This window comes from Microcaecilia unicolor, chromosome 2 (genome assembly GCF_901765095.1).
Source record: "Microcaecilia unicolor chromosome 2, aMicUni1.1, whole genome shotgun sequence".
In the NCBI taxonomy this organism is placed as follows: domain Eukaryota; kingdom Metazoa; phylum Chordata; class Amphibia; order Gymnophiona; family Siphonopidae; genus Microcaecilia; species Microcaecilia unicolor.
Genome location: NC_044032.1, coordinates 540,111,889 through 540,129,572, shown reverse-complemented (window position 1 = coordinate 540,129,572; position 17,684 = coordinate 540,111,889). Strand labels below are relative to the sequence as shown.

The window sequence follows — 17,684 nt, the reverse complement described above, 5'->3', positions numbered from 1 at the left end:
CCACTTAGGGAAATGATCTTTGGCTTAAAAGCCAAGAGTTCACACCTCCTAGTCGATTCCCCTGATAAGTCAGGAAATATATTTATCTTTGAACCCAAAAAACTATCAATCATGTGTTGGAAATACAATTTCAAAACATTATTCCTATCTAAATCAAAGGCGAAAGTCACTAGTAATATAGCTTTTCCAAAATATCAGTTAAGTTCACATCTCTTTTCTCTGATAAAAAAGATTATTTAGGGGAAATATAAATTGCTTTAGTCACCGGAGGGTGGCTATCAGAGAATGTTTGTAAATTATCAGAGAAATATTTCTTCAACAGTTCAATAAAAGAAAAAATTCCATAGTCAAAGTCTCTATTTTTATATCTTGGACTTCCACTTTGTTAGATAAGTATTGATATAAATTCTTTAATTCACATGTTTATTCCTGAAAAATTTTAAACATCTGAAGAAGAAAGTTATTCACACTCTGCAGCGTTTCTCATAATGTGTCCATTGTGACGTTTTTTGGCTTCACCAGGTCCAATTTCTCCACAGAAACCGCTCCAGATATCTTCGGGCGGGGAGCACTCACTCTGCAATCCCCCAGTTGGTTTATTATCCGGAGTTGATGCTGCGCCAGGACCTCCTCGGGCCACGTGAAAATCCTGACCCACTTCTGGCATTTCCACTGTCGACCTCCATAGCGAAGCGTTACTGTTTCCGGGTCTTGGAGGGGTCGTGCCAACAGGGAGACTCAAAGTCACTCCCTCTCCACTGAGATTCGGCAATAAAGCCTTGCTATTCCCCGAAGCAGTAACCAATATCCCCGATGTTATGACCCCAGATCTCTCCAAAGTAGGCTGAGAAGTGGTGGGAACCCCAGCCGTGTTTGAGGAGGACAACACCACGGCTTTACCTTTTCTCTTCCCCGTTCTCTGGGGAGTGCGCCTACTTCTTCAGGTATTCTGGTGTAAAACAGGAACTCAACTAACGTACGTCCTCCCTCAATGCCATCTTGGATCCTCCAGTTTGGGACACTCTTTCTCTGGTTTCTCCTCAGAGGCCTGTCTGATATGGGTAACCCTACAGCATAGCCCTCTGAGTCACTGAAACACTGAAGCCCCTCCACCTCGACAAGGTGGTGTCCCTTCGGAGGGGTTAACCTTCTTTCTTGTTTTGAGTGAGCCTGGGGGCTAGGGATACCCCGCATGTGAGAACAAGCAGCCTGCTTGTCCTCGGAGAAAGCGAAGATACTTACCTGTAGCAGGTATTCTCCGAGGACAGCAGGCTGATTGTTCTCACCAACCCGCCCACCTCCCCTTTGGAGTTGTTGTGTTATTTTTTATTTACTTTTCATTTAACTGAGGCGGGAGTGGAAGCCAATAAGTTGCAAGATCCGAGACAACATGGATTTACCAAAGGGAAATCGTGCCAAACGAACCTCATTGAATTCTTTGATTGGGTGACAGGAGAATTGAATCAGGGACGAGCTATGGACATAATCTACTTAGATTTCAGCAAAGCTTTTGACACGGTTCCCCACAGGAGGCTCTTAAATAAACTGGATGGGCTGAAGATAGGACCCGATGTGGTGAACTGGATTAGGAACTGGTTGACGAACAGACGCCAGAGGGTGGTGGTGAATGGAATTCGCTCGGAGGAGCGAAAGGTGAGAAGTGGAGTGCCTCAAGGATCGGTGCTGGGACCGATTCTGTTCAATATATTTGTGAGTGACATTGCCGAAGAGTTAGAAGGTAAAGTTTGCCTATTTGCGGATGATACTAAGATCTGTAACAGAGTGGACACCCTGGAGGGAGTGGAAAACATGAAAAAGGACCTACGGAAGCTAGAAGAATGGTCTAAGGTTTGGCAATTAAAATTCAATGCGACGAAATGCAAAGTGATGCACTTAGGGAGTAGAAATCCACGGGAGACGTATATGTTAGGCGGTGAGAGTCTGATAGGTACGGATGGGGAGAGGGATCTTGGGGTGATAGTATCTGAGGATTTGAAGGCGACGAAACAGTGTGACAAGGCGGTGGCCCTAGCTAGAAGGTTGTTAGGCTGTATAGAGAGAGGTGTGACCAGCAGAAGAAAGGGGGTGTTGATGCCCCTGTATAAGTCGTTGGTGAGGCCCCCACCTGGAGTATTGTGTTCAATTCTGGAGGCCGTATCTTGTTAAGGATGTAAAAAGAATTGAAGCGGTGCAAAGAAAAGCTACGAGGATGGTATGGGATTTGCGTTACAAGACGTATGAGGAGAGACTTGCGGACCTGAACATGGTCACTCTGGAGGAAAGGAGAAACAGGGGTGATATGATACAGACGTTCAAATATTTGAAAGGTATTAATCTGCAAACGAACCTTTTCCGGAGATGCGAAGGCAGTAGAACGAGAGGACATAAAATGAGATTGAAGGGGGGGCAGACTCAAGAAAAATGGCAGGAAGTATTTTTTTCACGGAGAGAGTGGTGGATGCTTGGAATGCCCTCCCGCGGGAGGTGGTGGAAACGAAAACGGTAACGGAATTCAAACATGCGTGGGATAAACATAAAGGAATTCTGCTCAGAAGGAATGGATCCTAAGGAGCTTAGACGAAATTGGGTGGCAAAGCCGGTGGCGGGAGACAGAGATGGTGCTGGGCAGACTTATACGGTCTATGCCAGAGCCGATGGTGGGAGGCAGGACTGGTGGTTTGGAGGCGGGGATAGTGCTGGGCAGACTTATACGGTCTGTTCCAGAACCGGTGGTGGGAGGCGGGGCTGGTGGTTGGGAGGCAGGGATAGTGCTGGGCAGACTTATACGGTCTGTGCCCGGAAAAGGATAGGTACAAATCAAGGTAAGGTATACACAAAAAGTAGCACATGTGAGTTTATCTTGTTGGGCAGACTGGATGGACCGCTCAGGTCTTTTTCTGCCGTCATCTACTATGTTACTATGTTTCCTGGGTGGGAAGATGGCCACGCATGCGCAGTGCGTCCGTCCCTCGTCCTACTGGATGTCGCAAAGCTTTTTTTAGATTTTGCTGGAAAATCTCTGTTCCTGGGGCCGCCATGGACGCCGACCCACATGTGCGAACACAGCCTGCTGTCCTCGGAGAATACCTGCTACATGTAAGTATCTTCGCTTTTGAGTGCATTCTGTAGCTATGTACCAACCACTGTAAATGATGAAGACCTTGTTTCTACATAGTGTGGTTGCATAATTAAATCCAGTGACAGGTTATTTTATCCGATCTCAAAGATCTGGTAGGGTGGTGTACCTGCAAAACTTCCTGAAAGTAGGTAGGAGCAATTGCATACGGAGTGTGATGAATTATTGACAGAACCTTATACTATATCCACTGGACAACAGGTAACTAGTACAAGTTCTTAAGAAACGGTGAGTCATGAACAAACTTACCCCATCAATCGTGCTGCCGCATTTTGGACCATCTGCAAAGCCCTAAGTCTCAGTGATGACATTTCAAGATATAGCATTTTTTTAGGATCCATCAGATTTTCCTATCACCATCACACAGGCTAATAATGTGAGCCAGGCACTTTTGTGATGGGTAGGTATTCCTCACTTGATCCATTTAAATTAAATGTCAATTTTAAGAATTTTTAGCTATTTTTCTCTTATACTTTATAAAATCAGGTTCAAATTTCAATCGAAAAAAAGCACTTCAATACTGGATGATCGCTTTTTATTTCTTCTTTCATTTCAACTGATTTTTACGACTGATCACTCATCTCGGAGATTTACACCGACATGAATTCACGTTTCGCAACTAGTGCTGTATCAAGGTATATCTCCTGGGGATTAAAAAAACATATGTTAGTCTCTAATATTTTAACAATCCTCAATAACAATTTTGCAATTAGAATACCTCAAACAAATCTGGAAACAGTTCTCTGCTTTCTCCATCATGTTTCAAAAATGGCCGCGGCATTCTAGCTATTTAAATAGGGGATTTTTCAAGTCTTACGTCAATAATTTACTAGCACCAATCACAGAGCTCCACACTCTAACTCCTCCCCTTGCATTAGATGACTGACATCCACTCAATTTCTCGATTTAAACCCTTAGGGTATACAGAATTTAAAGAGAAAATCCACTACCTGTTTAACGTCTATGGTAGTATATATAACAACATGTCCTTGTGAAAAAGTTTATGTGGGTAGAAGTAAGCGCCCCGTGAAAATACGATTAAATGAACATAAATCTCGGATTCAAAATAAAAAGGAGGAAGCTCCACTTGTACAACACTGGATGGAATATGATCATAAAATTACTGATATAAAATGGAGAATCATTGACCATGTTATAGTAGGGTGGGAGGGTGGTAATATTGAAAATATCTTAAACTATAAAGAGCAATCATGGATTTTCTCTTTAAATTCTGTATACCCTAAGGGTTTAAATCGAGAAATTGAGTGGCAGTCAGTCATCTAATGCAAGGGGAGGAGTTAGAGTGTGGAGCTCTGTGATTGGTGCTAGTAAATTATTGACGTAAGACTTGAAAAATCCCCTATTTAAATAGCTAGAACGCCGCGGCCATTTTTGAAACATGATGGAGAAAGCAGAGAACTGTTTCCAGATTTGTTTGAGGTATTCTAATTGCAAAATTGTTATTGAGGATTGTTTAAAATATTAGAGACTAACATATGTTTTTTTAATCCCAGGAGATATACCTTAATACAGCACTAGTTGCGAAACGTGAATTCATGTCGGTGTAAATCTCCGAGATGAGTGATCAGTCGTAAAAATCAGTTGAAATGAAAGAAGAAATATAAAGCGATCATCCAGTATTGAAGTTAAGTGCTTTTTTTCGATTGAAATTTGAACCTGATTTTATAAAGTATAAGAGAAAAATAGCTAAAAATTCTTAAAATTGAAATTCAATTAAAATGGATCAAGTGAGGAATACCTACCCATCACAAAAGTGCCTGGCTCACATTATTAGCCTGTGTGATGGTGATAGGAAAATCTGATGGATCCTAAAAAAATGCAATAATACCCTCTTATGAATATAAAAGTACGGTTGAAGTATATTGAGAGCTGGGTAATATTTTGTGAGATATAGTAATACCCCCTCTATTAAGTATAAATAAAAGAGATACCATAGTAGGTGGATTACTTGAGAATTTCAAGATATAGGGCATTGAAGTAGTCCAACTGTGACAATACTAGCCCTTGTACCACAAGTCTCAGGTCATAAGTGGATAGCATTGTTTTAAGCCTATGGAGCACATGTAGCTAAAAAAAACAATCCTGAACAACTTTACTAACTTGGGTACCCATGTTCAAAGCACTGTCTAATTGAACCCTAACAATCTCATCTCCTTTTGCACAGGTATGTATTTATCACCCACATTGACCCTTTATAGGGGAAGATATGCCACACACATTCCAAGTTACTAGACGAATGGGGTTACCTGCAATTGAGAACTGAGCTTATATGTGATAAGGACAAAACAGCAGTACTAGAAAGAAGTCCCAGGAAGCCCAACCACCCTCCCTTGGGTACTACCATCCACTCACATAGGGACACATACCGCAGCCATAATATAATATCAAGCACACAATCGCCACATTCAACACCTGCAGCAAGCCTGAAAGATCCATGTTCCACATCCCACTCCCGCAGTGTGAAACATCCTACCCCTGTCCCACCGTCCTCCCTCCAACCCTCGCCCTCCCATCACCACCCAATACTCATTGCAAACCCTGTAGAAAACCCACTGCAAGAAACATAGTGAGGGTTAGAGTCACATAGGTGCCCAGGGTCCCATGCCCCCCCCCCAGCACCCCCACAGTAACAAAATAGTATTACAGAACCCTTAAGCATCATAGGCAACACACATTTGTAATTAAAGAAACATCATAATTATCTACTGAAGCTGAGGTAAAAAAAACCCAGGGTGCCCTGCAGTAGACGGGTCAAGTAGCTCCTGACATTAGTCCTGGGAGGCTATTAATATAATCTTGAGCTGTTTGAGGTGAGTCAAAAGTGTGCTGGGGCCATTAGTGAAAATCTTTAAATTTGCAGGGTACAGCAACATGAAATGATATTGTTTATCATGTAAGAGGGAACACAATGAGGAGAACTTTTTTTCTGCGCCCTTGAAGCGCCACCGAGTAATCTTGAAATATTTTTATGGGAGCACTGTCATAATGTAAGGTAACTCGCATCAGTCTTTAGCTACACAAGATTTCTACTTTGTGGAGATAATTATGATTTTTGTAATGGCCACCCTAGGCCTGGGATTGCCCTTATTGCCACCTCCCCAAAAGATGGGCCCTCCAAGTACAATGGCCCCGCACTATCAGAGAGTGAAAATTCAAATTTCAGCAAGTTTACAACACCGAAGATAAGTCGCAATCAGGTTTCTGCATCTGGAGCGATTCTCTAGCTCATCAATGCGGTCAGCTTAATCCCGCAACTGGGCCTCCAGTCACGGAAACAGTGAGTCAGCCTGGTGACCTGCATCCTCCACTGCAGAGACATATTGTTTGAGCTCTCTGGTCCATCGCGTTATTTCTGTAAGCAATGTTTTCACATTAATGGGTTGAATGTAGAGCTGCCCCAAACAGTTCAAGGGTGCGGCCAACCACCTCGGTAAGTTGTTGAAGCTGCTGCTCCAAAAAAGAAGAAGCCACCAGGGGCTCAGCCACCATCTTATCTTCCCTCTGGTGCAGCTTCCCCATTGCCGTTTTCCCCAGACATCAAAGATTCTGCTCAAACAAAAAATTTGACCAAGTAGCTGGGAAGGACGAAAATAGATTGCCCAAGGATTCAGCAAGGTAAATCCGCAATTTAGGGGATCGCTGAGTGCAGGAACCTTGGAGCGAGACTAACACATGTTTTCTCCCTCTAATGCATAACATGACCTCCCTCAGCAAAGTGTTTATAAACAGTAGCTTCCCTAATCCCCAGACCACAGCCTTCTTAAAAAGTACAAAAAAAACCAGTGGAGGACTACTGCGGAGTTTAGGCCCTTAAAGAGGCAGCATCATGGACACTGACCACCAGCATAACTATTTTTGAAAAAATACTTTAGCCCTTAGTTCTTCAGGGACTGCACAAGTGATGTGCCTGACACTGTTGGGAAACTGTGGGGTACAAATGAGATAATAAATAAATATGGGTGGTTGGCTGAAGGTAACCAGGCTGACTTGCTGGGGGCTCATTTACTGGAGACAGTGGCTGGCTGGTTGATTGTGTGATGGGACTGATTGGCTGAAGACTGGCTGAAGGAAGGAGCAAAGAGAAGAGAGTGATGGCTAGATGGAAGTAAAGACTGGGGGACATATGGGTTGTGAATTGAATGTGGGAAACTCACGGGAGGAAGATGGGAGGGCAAGGTGAGGGATGAGAGAGAGGTTGAGAAATACATCCCTTTTTGGGGGGGGAGGGGTGTGCATGCTGTGCTCCCACTTTTTCTATTACTTAAAGGTGAGACTCTGCTACTGTGATTTTTTTTCTGGTTTCTTATATGTTGAGTTTGGCTATCCCTGGCTTAGTAGGTCACTGGTCGATTTATCTGGGGTCACCACAGGAGCAGAGCCATGGCAGAGATAAAATGGGGGTGGAGGGGTGGGGCACATTGCCACTGTCTGTTTATTCTGTAACTTCTGTAGTAACCTTCCATCGGCTTCTACATGTAGTTTTTCACTGCTGTCAAATGCTGTGCTCTGGAAATAGCAGTCACTCATTAGAAGTCAATATATGTTAACAGACACATAAAATACTGAGTGTCTGTAGTCAGTTCAGTGGTAGGTGCTGCTATGTGGAGGACCTGGGTTTAATTCATGGACCAGGTTTGTCACTGCAGATTTTCCAGGTGACTTTACTTTTATCTGAATTCAGAGGGGGTTTTTTTTTTGGTCGTATATTAAAATGTATTTTTCATTGGTTTGTCCATTTTCTGATGTGCCTTTTTTGTTCTTTTTCTCTTTCCTGTTGTAGAATTTAGCTTGGGTAAAATCTTACAATATCTGCTTTGAGTTGGAGGATTGCAATGAAATTTTTATTCAACTTTTTAGAACCCTTTTCTCAGTGATCAAGTAAGTTATATTGCTTTTTTATTTTTATTGCATATGAACTATCTATAATGGCTTTTTAGTCCTCCAATGTAGAAAATTAGAGTTTTAAATGTTCCAGACTGATAAAAATAGTTTTCCAAAACCTAGGGCAAGTAGGGAATAGAAAACCTGACAGGCTGGGAATTCTCAGTTTTGGTTGTCAAGCACTGCAAATAGGCTCAATTTTTAGGATACTCAAAAATAATATTTAAATAGTTTTGTATATGCTTGGTTAAAACACTGGGTTAATTTGTCATTGAAAGCGTGACCCGTTTGAGGCCCTACAGGGCTGGAATTGGTAATTCCTTGAATTAGGCAGGCATGTTTTCATCCCTTCTGTGTGTTAGGGTCACAGATGGCATTACTACTATGTTAGAGAACATTTGGCTCATTCAGTCTGCCCAGTTGCCTTTGCCTATATTACTCTGGGTCCAGCTGCCAATGGTATTGGCCTTACCAACATCTGTGTTGAGTACATCTCCCTAGTATCAAGTGTACTACATAGTAACATAGTAGATGATGGCAGAAAAAGACCTGCACGGCTCATCCAGTCTGCCCAACAAGATAACTCAAATGTGCTAATTTTGTGTATACCCTACTTTGATTTGTACCTGTGTTCTTCAGGGCACAGACAGTATAAGTCTGCCCAGCACTATCCCCGCCTCCCAACCACCAGCCCCGCCTCCCAACCACCGGCTCTGGCACAGACCGTATAAGTCAGCCCAGCACTATCCCCGCCTCCCACCACCGGCTCTGGCTTCCACCACCGGCTCTGGCACAGACCGTAAAAGTCTGCCCAGCACTATCCCTGCCTCCCACCACTGGCTCTGGCACAGATTGTATAAGTCTGCCCAGCACTATCCCTGCCTCCCAACCACCAGTCCCGCTTCCCACCACCGGCTCTGGCACAGACCGTATAAGTCTGCTCAGCACTATCCCCGCCTCCCAACCACTAACCCCGCCTCCCGATCTTGACTAAGCTCCTGAGGATCCATTCCTTCTGCACAGGATTCCTTTATGCTTATCCCACGCATGTTTGATTTCCGTTACCGTTTTCATTTCCACCACCTCCCACGGGAGAGCATTCCAAGCATCCACTACTCTCTCCGTGAAAAAATACTTCCTAACATTTTTCTTGAGTCTGCCCCCCTTCAATCTCATTTCATGTCCTCTCGTTCTACCACCTTCCCATCTCCGGAAAAGGTTCGTTTGCGGATTAATACCTTTCAAATATTTGAACGTCTGTATCATATCACCCCTGCTTCTCCTTTCCTCCAGAGTATACATGTTTAGTTCAGCAAGTCTCTCCTCATACGTCTTGTAACGCAAATCCTATACCATTCTCGTAGCTTTTCTTTGCACCGCTTCAATTCTTTTTACATCCTTAACAAGATACGGCCTCCAAACTGAACACAATACTCCAGGTGGGGCCTCACCAACGACTTATACAGGGGCATCAACACCCCCTTTCTTCTGCTGGTCACACCTCTCTCTATACAGCCTAATAACCTTCCAGCTACGGCCACCGCCTTGTCACACTATTTCGTCGCCTTCAAATCCTCGGATACTATCACCCCAAGATCCCTCTCTCCGTCCGTACCTATCAGACTCTTGCCGCCTAACATATACGTCTCCCGTGGATTTCTATTCCCTAAGTGCATCACTTTGCATTTCTTCGCATTGAATTTTAATTGCCAAACCTTAGACCATTCTTCTAGCTTCCTCAGATCCTTTTTCATGTTTTCCACTCCCTCCCGGGTGTCCACTCTGTTACAGATCTTAGTACCATCCGCAAATACTAGTTTTATTTCTTTCTAGTGGTTTTGTATTTATTTATTTACTAGGAAAAAAGGCCCGTTTCTGACACAAATGAAACGGGTGCTAGCAAGGTTTTCCTCGGAGTGTGTGTGTTTTACAGAGTGTGTGTGAGTGAGTGTGTGATAGAGAGAGTGAATGTGTGAGTGTGTGTGACAGAGCGAGTGAGACTGTGTGCGAGAATGTGTGTGTGTGCCAGGGGGCCCCCACCCTCCCAGTTTCAGGGTCCGCCCGCCCCCACACCCAGTTCCAGTGTCGTTTCCCCCGCCCCCCCTCCCAGTTTCAGGGTCACCCCTCCCTCTCCCCCCCCCCCCCCCCAATCCAGCCACCCTGTGATGTTTAAGTGAAAAATTAGGGAGAGAATGTGTGTGTGAGAATGAGAGTGTGTGCCAGGGGCCCCCTCCCTCCCTCCCAGTTTCAGGGTCCGCCTGCCCACCCACCCAGTTCCAGGGTCGTTCCCCCCCTCCCTCCCTCCCAGTTTCAGGGTCACCCCTCCCCTCCCTTCCATTCAGGGTCTGCCTGGCCCCCCTCCAAGTTCCAGGGTCCGTCCTCCCACCCACCCAGTTCCAGGGTCGTTGCCCTCCCTCCCAGTTCCAGGGTCGTTGCCCCCCCTCTCCCCCCCCCCCAACCACCCTGCGATGTTCAAGTGAAAAATTAGGGAGCTGTGAGTGTGTGTGTGTGAGAATGAGAGTGTGTGCCAGGGGGCCCCCCTTCCTCTCAGTTTCAGGGTCCACCTGGTCCCCCTCCAAGTTCCAGGGGCCGCCCTCCCTCTCACCCACCCAGTTCCATGGTTGTTGCCCCCCCCTTCCCCCCCCTCCAGCCACCCTGCGATGTTTAAGTGGAAAATTAGGGAGCTGTGTAGTGTAATAAAACGCACCTGCAACGTTGTAAAGCTGACTCCATGGCTTCATTGAAGTGAAGAGTTCATAAGGTTCGTCAGATTCGTCAGTCTGTCACCATCTCTCTCGGCCCCGCCCTCGCGCCTTTGATAGGTCAGCCGCCCTCAACGTCAAAACGTGATGACGTTGAGGGTGCGAGGGCGGGGCAGAGAGAGATGGTTACAGAGCGACGATCCTTACGAACAACTTCACTTCAGTAAAGCCACGGAGTCAGCTTCAGAACGTTGAAGGTGCCTTTTATTATAGCAGAGATTTATTCAATTTATGTCATTGGAGGGGATTGTAGGATTAGATTAAGGATCAGTGATTTGGTCTTGGATATCACAATGAAAAATATTTATTTTTATATATTTTTTATTTGAAATTAGTATATTATTTCAGTTGTGTATATGATTGTTGTAACTTGAGTGACTGAGGCATGCTATTAATTTGGAATGAATAAATAAATGTATTATTTCTCATTTTTTCCAACCCAAACAATTTTCATAATGTTCCTCCTCTTTGTTTCTGCTGCTCACTGAGGAACATAGCCAAGTCTAGCTGTCCGTGCTAGAAAACCAGCCACTTCTAGTTCTTTCTGAAAATGTACCAAATACGCCTATTTTGTCACTTTGTCTTAGACACTTCATGCATCCATACCAGCAAGTAGTAGAGATAGGCTTATTGATTTCCCCTTTTTGACTTTCTGCTAGGCTGGGAAAAAATGCTTTTCTGTGTAATGCTGTGTAATGCTTTTCTGTGCCAGACCCAAAACCCAGATGCTTCTCCTTCCCTGATACTGGTGGAAATCTTGAAAGAGATTTTTGATTTTAAAATCATATTGTTAGCTTAATAAATATTTGATTGCAAGTTCAAAGTAGGTTTTTTCTCTACTTCCATTAATATTTAAGTAGGTTACAAAACATTTTATGTAAATAAGGCACATCCAGGCTTTCTTCTGAGGTCGTCATGATATGATACAGTTAGCTGCTGGGGCCCATCTTTCAGTGCAGATCCTGCTGGTGATACAATATTGTATCAAGATGCATTCCTTTTATTATTCACATCCTCAGCTGAACATATTTCCAGTCTTTCTGAAGACAAACTATTCCATGGGTTTTCTACCCTGAATATGATAGCTGCACTCACCTTAAAATTAAATTGAATTCATCTTTCTTCCCTCCCCTCTCCGCCCCTAAAAAGGATCAGGTATTTAATATCAGTAAGAAGTTGGAGACCTGCATACTGGCCACATTTCTAAACTTAAATGGTGAAGATAGTAAGTATGTTGACTTCATTATAAAAATACCTAAATGGATGGATAGTTCTATAAACTAGGTTTTTTTTAAATACTTCTATACAGCAACTTTGGTAAATTACATGCCCCGTATATGTTCATAATTCCCAATATTTAAATCCCAAAATACTTTTTACTTAGCTTAGAATCGGAAGATAGCCTCTCTCTCAAACAGCAGCTGCCTGACATGTCATTGTGTTTTGAGCTAGACAGAGAAAATTCAGCAGATCTTCAACTATAGCTTCTCTATAGCTCAACACTCTGCTTCATAACAAAGTACGGCGAAGCTTCAAAGTACTGCTTCTTTCAGTTATTAATCTGTAACAGAAAAAATGGTGTCAGGTCTTAAAAGCTATCTCCATTCGGCATCCAAACTCTGGAATTCATTGCCAGAGAATGTGGTAAAGGTGATTAGCTTAGCGGGGTTTAAAAAGGTTTTGACAGCTTCCTAAAGGAAAAGTCCGTAGACAATTATTAAAATGACTTGGGTAGAATCCACTGCTTATTTCTGGGATAAGCAGCATAAAATGTATTGAAAATTTTTTTTTTGGGAGGGGGGGTGGTATCTTGCCTGGTATTTGTGACCTGGATTGGCCACTTTGGAAACAGGATGCTGGGCTTGATGGACCTTTGGTCTGTCCCAGTGTGTCAATACTTATGTACTTAAAAGAAGTACCTCAGGGTTCTGTTCTTGGTCCCTCCTCTTTTCTATCTACACTTCTTCCCTTGGTTCATTAATCTCATCCCATGGCTTTTCCTACCATCTCTATTCTGATGACTCCCAAATCTACCTTTCTACCCGTGATATCTCACCTTGCATCCAAACCAAAGTTTCAGCGTGCTTGTCTGACATTGCTGTCTGGATGTCTCAACGCCACCTGAAATTAAATATGACCAAAACCGAGCTTCTCATTTTCCCCCCCAAACCCACCTCCCCGCTCCCCCCATTTTCTATTTCTGTTGATGGCTCTCTCATTCTCCCTGTCTCCTCAGCTCGAAACCTTGGGGTCATCTTTGACTCTTCTCTCTCCTTCTCTGCTCATATCCAGCAGATTGCCAAGACCTGTCGTTTCTTTCTTTACAGCATCCGTAAAATCCGCCCCTTTCTTTTCGAGCACTCTACCAAAACCCTCATCCACACCCTTGTCACCTCTCGTTTAGACTACTGCAATCTGCTTCTTGCTGGCCTCCCACTTAGTCACCTCTCCCCTCTCCAGTCGGTTCAAAACTCTGCTGCCCCTTCTTCTCTTCCGCCAGGGTCGCTTTACTCATACTACCCCTCTCCTCAAGACCCTTCACTGGCTCCCTATCCGTTTTCGCATCCTGTTCAAACTTCTTCTACTAACCTATAAATGTACTCACTCTGCTGCTCCCCAGTATCTCTCCACACTCGTCCTTCTCTACACCCCTTCCCGTGCACTCCGCTCCATGGATAAATCCTTCTTATCTGTTCCCTTCTCCACTACTGCCAACTCCAGACTTCGCGCTTTTTGTCTCGCTGCACCCTACGCCTGGAATAAACTTCCTGAGCCCCTACGTCTTGCCCCATCCTTGGCCACCTTTAAATCTAGACTGAAAGCCCACCTCTTTAACATTGCTTTTGACTCGTAACCACTTGTAACCACTCGCCTCCACCTACCCTCCTCTCTTCCTTCCCGTTCACATTAATTGATTTGATTTGCTTACTTTATTTATTTTTTGTCTATTAGATTGTAAGCTCTTTGAGCAGGGACTGTCTTTCTTCTATGTTTGTGCAGCGCTGCGTATGCTTTGTAGCGCTATAGAAATGCTAAATAGTAGTAGTAGTAGTAAGTCCACCATTCAAATACTGTCCATAATTAAAAGGTATCAGATCAGAAAAATCCAGAAATATTCTTTCATTAAACAGATGTTCACGATTGCCCCTTCTAACATAGTGTCAAAAACCCATCATTTCAAAGCATCAGTGTGAATTGATTTCTCCATCCAGTGGGACATGAAAGGGGCAGACAACAATCTTGTTTTAAGCCACAAACGAATCGAGTTCTTTGTCTTATCTATATATGAACAGTATAGAGCATAGATCACTTAAGAGCCACAGTCTGTATCATATCTATCTTGAATGGTAGTTATTTGAGGTAGATGTTCATTGCATTCCTTCCAGTGTTGATGGGTACCATGTATATCTGCCACATTACATAAGACCATGCACATCACTATGTTAAGTCTTGTCTATCTTGCGATGAAAGATATTTTATATTCTTCCCTCTTGGAGTGCCTTAAGAGTCTATTTACAAGAAGTCACGAGTAGTTAATATAGACCATAAATCTTGCATCAATGCTACCACATAATTTATATCAGCCATGAAAGGGAGCACACATGTTAGGACTGTCACTAATTATAATTCAGTAATAAATCCTGTTGGAAATATTTTGCTCTCATGAAAGCTTGCTTTAGAACAGGCTGTGAATATCATATAAATTGATTGATCAATAATTAAACATTTTTTTAAAACTCATCCATCGAAAAACAGAACTGCTGCAATCGCAAATACTGGCACAGGCAAGCTAGCCTTAAGGTGGTATGTGTAATGACTATGAAACCATAAGTAATTATTTCTATCCACCTCTTTCTGATATAAGATAGTTTTCAATGTACCCTCATCCTTTGTTACAAATCTCCAAAATTCAATCCGAGCCCAAAACACAATCTTGTGTTGGCCAATTACTACGTGTGAGAGAATATCTTCCAATTTTAAGCTAAGTAATTTGGGGTTTAAATATTGATGGTTATGAACACACATGGTGCATATAAGTTTTAGGTTTTTGAATATGCACCAATGGTTTGAACAATTGTGGAGCTCATAGGACTTTTGCTAAGTTGTATGTGCTATGATTGTCCATTAAAAAAAATTGTGGGGGGGGGGGGGGATGTTCTGTTGAGTGAAAACTGGTGTCTTGCTTTTGTGTTAACTGATATTTCACTCTGAAGGATTGGTTTATTTTTGTTCTCTTTCCACCTAAAGCACTTAGGTACTTTTTCTTCTACCTCAGGACTGTGATATTTGTAGGCGTCTGAGGGTGACATCTGAGATTTGCTCTTGTAGCAGTGATTTACAGAGTACACTGCAGAGAGAAACGGGGGCGGATTCAAACTCTTAAATTAGATGTCCACTTTTTAGTCTACTCACACCTCTGATTTTAGAAAAACTCCTCTCTTGTGTCCATGTGCTGAAATCCCTGCATTTCATGGATCAGTATGATTCTACTACTACTGCTTATCATTTCTATAGCGCTACCGGACGTACACAGCGCTTCACTCTTGAACATGGAGAGACCGTCCCTGCTCAATAGATTCCTGCTTGGGCTGTTAAAAGCACCATATCCAGATTTCTTTTAAACATGTATTTATGCAGTTTTCAAATTAAATCCAAGACATACCATCCTTGTTACAGGAAAAGACATTATAATAGGAAAATAAAAGAATTTAGGAAAATTAACAAATGAAATTAATAAACCGTCTTAAAGTCCACAACTTGGAGTGGAGGACTAGGCTAAATACCAGGAAAAAATAAGAGTTTAGAGATAAAATTGAAAGAGAGAGATCCATCTATTATTAATTACAGAGTAGAAGTGAAACCACCTTGGGGGGGGGGGGGGGGGGGGGGGGGGAGAATGGGAAACAATAGCGGCTTGCATGTTAGTGGTCTGATACTCACATGTGAAAGTTACTAGCTCTGGAGGAAGAGGTAACTTTCATGAGTAACGTAGCTTCCACAGTTTAATATAAGCTGTGTTTTTAATTTTACATAATGAAGCTTTTTAGCATGTAGCACAGCTCATTAAGGGGTCATTTTACTTAGCTGTGGTAAAAATTGGCCTCAATATGCACTCTATGGCCGTTTTTACTATTTTTTTTCTCCTTTAATGGCCATGTACTTATGTTAACAAATAACCTGCAATAAGAGTGAGCAAAGCATATTCAATGCATACAAAATCAATAAACTTTGCATACACTATCACTGGCTTCTGTATTGCACTTGAGAGGAAACCCAAACAGTGAGAAAAAGCCTCAAACAACGTCATGCGAAACAAGAGTCCCTTGTTGAGGATTGGGATTTGCTATGAGTACCCCGTTTTGTTGAGTTTGGACATTAAACTACTCCAATTGTACAGTTGTATGGAGTGTTATGAAAGAGGATATGTTGGAACTGAATTGCAAGCTAAGTGATTTATAAACTGCTCCATGTTGATTGTTTCAGTGAAATGTATTTATTTGGTGTGTGTTTTGGGAAAAACGTTTTTGAAATGATTTTGGGAACTTTTGATATGCTTTCAGCTTGTGTGGTACTGACTATTGAACCTGTAGATATTTAAATGAGCATTGAGAGGGTTTTTTTTTTGTGAAACTCTTAGTTTTTTTCTTGGCTGTTTTAGAGGTGTTTTTTTTCCTCACTGTGCGCACATTTTCAAATTACTGCGTGATGCTTTAGTGTCCTGTGATACTCCAGTTTTTTGTGCATTAGGCTTGTATTAGCACCTAACACTGCTAGTAAAAGGGCCCCTAAATGTGCATTGAGTACCACCTTTTTTTGTGTGTTAAATTGTTATTGCAACAACGCAGCTTAGCGAGTAGGGTGCTAAATCTTGTGTAAAACCTTTTTAAAGAGAAGAAACTTAAGTATCATAGCAATGGATATTAGAAAGAAAACCCCCAACTTGTCATATCACCAGATAAGCTGCTGATGCTCTGCCCCCCCCCCCCCCTCCCTTTTATCTCTTTACCACCTGAATTGTAAACTGAGTGGTGCTAGAGATCACTTCTTTTGTGCCTCTGGACTGATTTATATGTGATTTGTTGTTTAGTAACAGCCACAACCAGAAGGTACAGATGCATATGCTGGACCTGATGAGCTCCATCACAATGGAGGGCGATGGAGTGACCCAGGAGCTGCTGGATTCCATTCTCATTAACCTCATCCCTGCACACAAGGTCTGTGAAGTACCTGGGAATAGGGTAACTATGGAAGAACACCTTGCTTGCTGCCACTCTGAGCCATTCTTTCTTTGCACTGTTGAAGAGGCACTCCTTGTTTATTTGTGTGCGGCACTCCTTGTGTGTGTGTTTTTAAATTTGACTAGGAAAGACAGATATAAGAACATACTTATTGGAGAAGAAGAACTTGCTAATATAGAAGACTGAGAGTAGAAAGATGCATGTTCAGTTAACTTAAAATGGGGCACAGGTATGACATAAGACACAATGAGAAAAATGCAGGCACAAGTCCTCAGAATTAAATGGTAGCGCATTGTTAATCTGAAAAGTAGCATGCTGAGTCTAGGATAGCTATCATAAAATTTCAGGTGTTCAACCTAAGACTTAAGTTAGATTGAAACTGTAGCCATAGCTCTAATGGGTTCTAGTCCCTGCTCAGATAGTAAGAATGACTCCATCTCTGTATGGGGGGGGGGAGGGGGGGAGGGTGCAGCTTGCAGAGTGGACATCTAGATCTGGTGCTGCTATTATAAACAGCAGTTCCATTGTGTGATCGACATGTCATTCACTGGTAAGGAGAGAGGCTTTGTTCTGTAGTGCGTACTGGTCATTCTTAATGGGACGGAACCTGTTCGCAGTGTTTATTACGGAGCACCATATTCACTG

The 17,684-nt window shown here is 42.8% G+C and overlaps 1 protein-coding gene across 1 annotated transcript in view; it reads left to right on the top strand.

Moving 5' to 3' along the window:
• Positions 1-17,684, top strand: part of PDS5A (PDS5 cohesin associated factor A) — a 644,759-nt gene that overhangs the window by 85,247 nt on the left and 541,828 nt on the right. The window contains exons 5-6 of the mRNA XM_030191317.1: positions 7,938-8,035; positions 16,889-17,015. Of these exons, the coding sequence (XP_030047177.1) occupies positions 7,938-8,035; positions 16,889-17,015 (225 nt within the window). The remainder of the gene's footprint in view (positions 1-7,937; positions 8,036-16,888; positions 17,016-17,684) is intronic.